The 8615-nt window shown below is 48.2% G+C and overlaps 1 protein-coding gene across 1 annotated transcript; it reads left to right on the forward strand.

The window, feature by feature from the left end:
* Positions 1 to 1076: 1076 nt before the first annotated feature.
* Positions 1077 to 1523, forward strand: LOC140221596 (uncharacterized). Its single transcript, XM_072291347.1, has one exon. It carries the CDS (start codon positions 1077 to 1079, stop codon positions 1521 to 1523), a length of 447 nt encoding a protein of 148 aa, XP_072147448.1.
* Positions 1524 to 8615: the final 7092 nt, after the last annotated feature.

Here is an 8615-nt window from a genome sequence, read left to right on the forward strand (position 1 = left end):
AAGGCGCAACACTCAACTGGTACTCACTACTCCCTCCGCACACGGTGATTAGCTGGCATGACCTCAAGGCGAAGGTCACACAAAATTTTTAGGGTTTTCATTACCCCTACATGGCCCAAGCAGATCTTTTCCAATGCAAACAAAAAGACAAGGAGCCACTCGCAGAATATGTAAGAAGATATGTCTAGCTTCGTTCCCAAGCGCCGCACATTGAGGAATCCGTAGCAATATCCGCGTGCATCGCGGGCCTCACCCCTGGCCCAACAACGTCGAAGCTATCAAGGAAAGAGCCCAAAATGATGAGTGCTCTTTTTAGCAAACTCCATGAATACATCAGGTCCGACGAGGACCACCGCAGAAGAGTGGCGGAACATGAAAAGGAAAGGCAAACAAACCAGAACCGAAGCTGGCAACCTTCGCCTTACAACAAGCCTCAAAACTCTAGCCAGAACCGTGTCATGAACATTGAGGGAAACCAAAACCAAAGCCAGAGCCAAAACCAAAACAACAATACCCAAAGAGGGGGCCACTCTGGTAGAGGACGAGGTCGAGGAAGACAATAAAAATCATTCTATTGCGTCAACCATGGCCATCAGAACCATCATAATACAGAGTGGTGCCCCAAAAAGAAAGAAGAAGAGAGAAAGGCTACAGAAGAAGCCGCGAAAGCAGCCGCACAAGCACCTAAAACAATCCACCACACAGCTTTTTACCCGCACCCAATCTTTTACTCCAACCAGCCTAGCTTCGCCAATTTCCAGCAGCCAATGACCTGGCCTCTTCCGCCGCACATACAACCGTACCACCAAACAATCCCGCAACATGCCAACCCAAATCCGCCTCAGAAGCCTCAAGAAACACTACCTCCTCCCCCAAGCATACTAGCCATAATGCCCAAACTAGAGCCAAGCACGCAAAACAACAACCAAAATTCTTTACCTACCTTCGGCATGATAATGCCAATCACAGGAGGCTCCTCTTTAGAGTTCGAGAACAAGAGGCAGAGGCGAAACTATTTTAGAGAAGTCAATGTAATCATACCCGACGGACCCCCAACGAAGCCATAATGGGCACACATGCCCATAAGTTTCACAGGGGAAGACTTCAAGCTCAAGACAACCTCGCACAACGATGCGATGGTCATTAAAGCGCTGATAGCAGGCTGGACGGTTGGAAAAGTCCTAGTTGACATGGGCAGCTCCGCGAACATCCTCTTTGCAAACGCCTTCAGAGAAATGAACATTGACATGAACACGCTCGACCCAGCCGACATCCCACTTCTCGGCTTTGGTGGAAAGCCAGTGAAAGCCTTGGGAAAAAAGTCTCTCCCAGTCTCATTTGGGGATCGTGACAATGCGAGAACAGAATACATCACCTTTGACGTGGTGGAGATGCACTATCCCTATAATGCAATACTTGGCCGTGGTTTCATCACCAAGATGGATGCAACAATTAGGCAACTATACCTATGCATGAAAATACCCGCACATAAGGGGGTCATAACAGTGTACGGTGACCAGTAAATGGCAAGAAACATAGAAAGAGGGGTAGCTCTGGGCCAAAAGAATGTCCAACATTTAGCACCATCAAGCAAAGCTGAAAGCACAACAAAGCAAAAGACCCATGACGAGCCCAAAAGGGACAAAGAAAAAATAAAGATCAGTGCTGACTGCGAAACAAAGCGGGTACTCCTAGACGGGTACATCGCAGATAGGTTCGTAACAATTGGAGCCAACCTCGACCCCAAAGAAGAACGCAACCTCATCGAGGGCCTCAACAAGAACAAAGACATCTTTGCTTGGTCTGTAGGCGATCTAAAAGGAGTGGACAGAGAAATCATCGAGCATAGCCTCGATATCAGGCAAGGAGCTAAGCCAAAGAAGCAAAAGCTAAGAAAAATGTCCGACGAAAAGGTCCAAGCCGTAAAGGCCGAAGTTGACAGGCTCCTCGAGGCTAATGTAATCAGGTCAATCCAGTATCCTGAGTGGCTAGCTAACATAGTGCCAGTAAAAAACAAAAATGGCAAATGGAGAATGTGTATAGACTTTACAAATCTCAACAAGGCCTGCCCAAAAGATGATTACCCCCTCGAGAGGATTGACAAGGTGGTGGATGACACTGCAAACAATGAAATGCTCTCACTACTTGACCTCTTCTCGGGGTATCACTAGATCAGAATAAAGAAGGAGGATGAAGGCAAAACAAGCTTCGTGACACCTTTTGGAATGTTCTGCTTCGTGCGTATGCCAGAGGGGCTAAAGAATGCAGGCCAAACATTCTCAAGGATGACAGCAACGGTCCTAGACAACCAGCTTCGGCGTAACATCCTGGCTTACATGGACGATATCATCGTCAAAAGTGCCAAGCAAAGCGACCTCATTCTGGATCTCATAGAAACATTTGCTAACCTGAGGTCAGCCAAAGCTAAATCCAGAAAAGTGTGTATTCGGGGTTCAAAGAGGAAAGGTTCTAGGTTGCCTGGTAACGACAAAAGGCATTGAGGCCAATCCAGATAAAATCAAGACGCTGGCTAATATGTCAGAGCCAACTTCGCTCAAACAAGTCCAACGACTCACGGGTAGGGTTGCTGCGCTAAACCGCTTCATTCCAAGAGCGGCAGAGCGAAGCCTCCCCCTTCTTCAAAACATTCCGAAGCTCCAAAACACTTGAATGGGGACCTAAGCAGAGCAAAGCATTCCATGACCTCAAAGAGTACCTACAATCTATGACAAAGCTATGCCCGCCAGAGCCCAAATCACCACTGCTATTGTACGTCTCAGCCTCAGCAACAGCCGTAAGCGCTGCACTGATTCAAGAAAAAGAAATCGAAGGCAAAATGAAGCAAATACCAGTTTACTTCGCATCCGAAGCCCTGAGCGGCTCAAAGATACACTACTCTAAACTCGAGAAAATCTCATACACAGTCGTTATGGCAGTGCGGAAACTGCGACACTACTTTGAAGGGCACAAGATAATCGTTGTAACTAGCCAGCCTCTTCATGATCTTTTCTCAAACAGCGAAGCTTCCAGCCGTATCGCCAAATGGGCATCTGAACTCTCATAATTCGTTGTCGACTTCGAAAGGCGCACGGCTATAAAATCCCAAGTACTGGCTGACTTCGTGGTTGATTGGACCTCACCAAAGCAGGAGCCAAAACAATTTGAAACACCATGGGTCGTCCACTGCGATGGGGCTTGGTGTCGCAAAGGAGCAGGGGTGTTAGCAGTTGTCACATCACTAACAGGTGTAAGAATCAAGTACGCAGCGAGGCTAGACTTCCCACCAACTGCGAAGTCAACCAACAACACCATAGAGTACGAGGGGCTGCTGCTGGCCTTAAGGAAAATGAAGGCCATAAGGCAACAAACATTCGTCGTTAGAACGGACTCAAAGGTTATCTGTGACCACATCGAAAAAGATAGCGAGGCCAAAGAGCCAGAGCTCATTAAGTACATTGAGGCAGTACGAGCCATGGAGAGGCACTTTCGGGGGTTTGATGTAAAAAATATCCCAAGGGCACTAAATGACGACGCTGACAAGCTTGCAAAAGCAACAGCAGAGGGCGAGCCAATCCCACCCGACACATTTTATGAAATCATCACCTCACCTTCGATTAAGGAAGAAGCTCCAACCTCCATCAACGCCATTCAATGTTACGATTGGCGTGCGAGCATAATGGATTTCCTTAGAGGTCACTTTGAGCCTTAGAACAAAGCCGAACTTACACACCTGAGGCAAAGGGCTAGGGGCTACGCAATTATCGAGGGGCAACTCTACAAGGGTAGGCATTTCAGCACCATGGCTACGCTGTGTCAGTTATGAAACAGGCAGCGAACTGCTCAAAGAAATACATAGTGGTTTTTGCGGAACCCACATTGGCTCAAGGGCTCTAGCAGGAAAAGCAATCCATCAGGGATTCTACTGGCGTTCAGTCCACATGGATGCACACTTGCTTGTACGAAGTTGTGAGGCCTGCCAGAAGATAGCAAGGCAAACGCATGCACCCTCGCTCCCGATCCAGGTCATCCCACCTTCGTGGCCTCTCCAGAGATGGGGCATGGACCTAGTCGGTCCATTGCCAACAGCACAAGGAAACTGCAGATTTGCAGTAGTTGCAATAGACTACTTCACCAAATGGGCTGAAGCCAAACCATTGGCTGTCATTACGTCGGCCTCGGTACAAAAATTCTTCTGGCAAAACATTGTCTGCCGGTTTGGAGTCCCAAGGAAACTAACCGTTGACAACGGCAAACAGTTTGACTGCGTCTCATTCACAGATTTCTGCGCCAGCCTCGGCACGAAGATAAAATTCTCATCTGTATACCACCCGCAATCAAATGGAGCTGTGGAAAGGGCGAACATCACCATATTTACTGCAGTAAAAAAATGTTTGTTCGATCAAAAAAAGGGCAAATGGGTTGATGAACTCCTAAGAGTCATATGGTCCCATAACATGACAGAATCCAGGGCGACAGGCTTTACCCCGTTTAAGCTCCTATTCGGAGCCAAAGCTGTAACCCCTGAAGAAATAAAAAACAAAAGCCTAAGAGTCCTCAAGGCCGGGGATGTGGACGAAATTGCTAGAACTAAGAAAGACATGATTGAGCTCGACATCAACGAAGCCATCGAAAACCTGGACCAGTATCAGAAAGAAACCCGAAGATGGAGGGACCAACACATTCGAGAGAGACAGATCAATGTTGGCGACCTCTTCATCAAAAGGAAAAAGAATTGGGACAACCCAGGCAAGCTACAAGAAACTTGGGAGGGCCCCTACATCGTCACAAAAAGTGGCAGGCCCGGCTCGTTCCACCTTGTAGACCAGTAGGGAAATAATCTCCCACACACTTGGAATATTGATAGCTTACAAAAATATTACCCATAACTGTATAAGTTACCTTCAGCTTGCGGAACTATAAGCAACGCCGAAGGTAATAGAGTATTTTTTCTTTATTTCTTTGCTTTTAAATTGTACCTCGTCTGTAAGGTCATAGAGTCTGGACTGCACTCTTTTCCTTGCTAGGGGCTCCATAATGGAGGCAAGGTTTTTAACGAGGCAGATCCATGTACACCTTTTTTCACAACGAAGGAAAGGATGTTTCCCCTAAGAATCCAGAATACAGAAAAGCAACAACAAGTTGTGTGACCTCGCACCTGAGTGCGGAGGAAATTTCACGTGTAAAAGAGGGCAACAACAAGTTGCGTGACCTCGCACCTGAGTGCGGAGGAGATTTCACGTGTAAAAGAGGGCAACAACAAGTTGCGTGACCTCACACCTAAGTGCGGAGGAGATTTCGCGTGTAAAAGAGGGCAACAACAAGTTGCGTGACCTCGCACCTGAGTGCGGAGGAAATTTCGCGTGTAAAAGAGGGCAACAACAAGTTGTGTGACCTCGCACCTGAGTGCGAAGGGAATTTCGCGTGTAAAAGAGGGCAACAACAAGTTGCGTGACCTCGCGACTAAGTGCGGAGGAGGTTTCGCGTGTAAAATAAAAGGCAACAACAAGTTGCAGGACCTCGTGCCAGGGCGCGGAGGAGACTTAGCGTGCGACGGGCAACACTAAGTTGCGCGACCTCACGCCAGAGCGCGAAGGAGTCCCAACTTGTAAATGCAATGCCATTACAGATCAAAGATACCGAAACCTCCAACTGCGAGTCTGTGTTATCTGACCTCTCTCTTGCAACATCGCAAGGGGGGTGACGTTTTTCGAAAAAACATGAAAAATTTCTACGACTTCGCAAGAGAAGGACCTGCGAATCATTGTTATCTGACCTCTCTCTTGCAACATACAGCAAAATACAGCAACCCATGCAAAATACAGCAAGAAATACAACTACGGTTGAAGCAACTTCGGGTCACTGTATCAACCGGCTTTCGCATTTTCTAAGTCGGTGGGTTGCCTGACATGGCAACCCGACTTCGACTTATCTAACCTCGCAACGGGTCCACTTTGCCAGAAGCCAGCACGATTGGACGGAATAAAGCACACAACAGTTGCAAAAGTCAGATACATAACAAAGACTGGCACATAAGTACTTTACAAAGAACAATTTCACACACTAATAAAGTATCTGACTTCGTCAACTTCATACACTAAAACCAATAAGTCAAAGTCCCCCCCTAGCATGCACCAACCTACTCCGCAGCATCCTTGTTGTCGTCATCCGCACCAGACCACAAGCGCAACTAAGCTAACCGCTCACACGCAAGCCTCTTCACATAATCCCGCTCGGAGGTTGACCACATGCGGTCAAACAAGTTCTTCTTCGCATTCTCCGCAACATTACACTTGATAGCGGAGCCAATCTCCAGGGCAGTTGGCACAACATAGTTATCTTCGAAAATATTCGTACTATGCTCGCATCTTTGTTGATCCAGCAAGTGAAGGGCACTTTCCAGACAAAACACTGTGGAGTAGTCGTTCAAGCCCTTAAGGACCTCAGGGAGACTCTTAACCTCGTCCAAAAGCCACTCGAACATACGTTCGCATCCCTCATCCAACGGGCAATCATTAGATTCAGCACCAAACACACCAAGGGAGGCTTTGTAAGCTTCATGAACTTTCTCAAACCTCTCCCTTAGTGTGGTCTCAATATGGCTCAACAGTTGTGCCTTCATTTCCAGCTCAGGCTCCATCTGGCTAACCTTAGATCTCAAACCCGCAATAACCTCGCTGTCGCGCTGGGCACCCTCGCATAGGCCTTCAATAATACGGTCCTTCTCCTTCATCTGGCCCTCCAGCTGCATCACATCCGCCACCAGACGATCAATCTCATCACCCCTAGCCTCGTAGTTCTCGCCGAGTCTACGAGAGTCCTCCTTCAGCTCAACATTCTCAACCTTGACTTTCTTCATCTCCAAGGACATAGCAGTGATAGTCGCTTCAAGTGAAGCTACCTTCCTCGAAAGTTCTAAGGCCGCTTTCTCACTCTTAGCAAGCTGATCCCTCGTAATCATCGAAGTATAAGAGACCTACAGGTTTTTAAAAAAAAACCAAGTCACCAAAAATAACAAAGTAAAGGACAACACTCGCAAGACACATCACCAAATTATCCAGTAATCATACCTCGTTTACGAGGTTGGCCTCCAAGTTAAAGAGCTCTTCTGAGCTCATTGACTTCACAGCTTGCTGAAAATCTGTGCGCCAAAGGATATACTCGTAAGCATAAAACAAAAACTAATAAAAGATAAGGACAGTAAAACCACCTACAAGCAGCTCTCACCCTCATATTTTCGCGCCTCAACGGCGACTGGAACAACCTCCCTAGCCTCGCCTTTAGACGTCACCACAACCTTTCTGCCACTTAAACCCACAGCCCCTCCTTTGCCTTCGACCTCCCCCGAAGTCGCCGTGCCCGCCTTCTCACCCCTTTTTGAACCGCCAATATCTGCATAGCGCTCGCAATCTTCACCTTCAGCCCCACAGACCAAAGACAGGTTGTGCGGATTATAAACCCTACCTTCGGCGCATGTAGCTAGAATCTCTATGCGCCCGCTTAAGCCCAGACCTTCATTCAGTCATGAAGACCCGCCGGCGAACTCTCACCTACACCATAACATTTAACTTTCAGCCTCACATGATCCTCACAACTAACCTCACCAACGCTCCCCATAGTTTCTTCCAAGTCCTTCAAAAATCCCGCTGAGGCCTTACCACAGTCAAAGAATCGCAGCTTCGGTAGAAACACCTCTACATGCTTACTAGATCTCACAGCTTCGGCGCACGCACCCTTTGGATCAGACGAGAACGCATCCACAAGCTTTGCCTTTTCGGTGGCAACCCTCCTCTCATGTTTCTCAGCCTCAATCAAGAGAGGCTGCGCGCTCTTAGCCTTCGAGCTTGTAGAAGGCGCCGTGATCTTGGTACCAGCCGCTGAAGGCACGTCAACCTTGGCACCCAGAACGGTAACACGAGCAAATCGATGTTTATTAGCACCCCTTTTGATCCGCATGGCTTGCCCAGTGGACGAAGGTGCAAGAGCAGGGACCTCCTTTGGAGGGCGCACGAAGACAGGAACGACATATGCCGGTTTTCTCAAGTCGCCAGACGTAGCTGTTGACCCCGATGGCAACGCGGCAGATGAAGCCCCCGCGATAACTTCTTTCCTCTTTTGCGCCTCCAAGTTTTGGGTTTTTTGCTTCGCTTTAGCGGCCACTTGCGACTCAACGGTGAGCTTTGCCACGAGCACGAAGTCAAATTTTTCCTTTTTCCTCTGCTCAAGACCAGCACCCCGACAGCGCCTTTTGCCCACAACTTCAAGATGTGGCGGAACCACAATGTCATACAAATAAAAAATCCGGTTGACGCGACGCCCGTGTCCCACAACGGATTCCAAAGAGCACCTTTCCGGCTGGGTCACGGGACCCAAAATCTTGTAAGCTATGTCCTCCACTGTCTGGACAAATGAGTCTAAGTCTGCATCCCTCTCAACACCGGTTCCAAAGCAAGGGTAGTGCACTGGTTTCTCGCTCCAAGACACCTTATTCTCAACAAGCTTAAATGGCCTCGCAAATTCAGTGGACAGAGGCCACACTCTAGCCGCAACATACTCCTCTACGAGGTCAAGTCTAGATATCAAGGGCCCAGCAGCCCTGTAAGCAGCCTCGCACTTTG

Source organism: Setaria viridis, chromosome 1, assembly GCF_005286985.2.
Source record: "Setaria viridis chromosome 1, Setaria_viridis_v4.0, whole genome shotgun sequence".
Taxonomy (NCBI): domain Eukaryota; kingdom Viridiplantae; phylum Streptophyta; class Magnoliopsida; order Poales; family Poaceae; genus Setaria; species Setaria viridis.

Excerpts from the sequence above, each read along its gene's own strand:
- LOC140221596 (XM_072291347.1), top strand. The coding sequence starts at position 1,077 with ATGCCCATAAGTTTCACAGGGGAAGACTTCAAGCTCAAGACAACCTCG.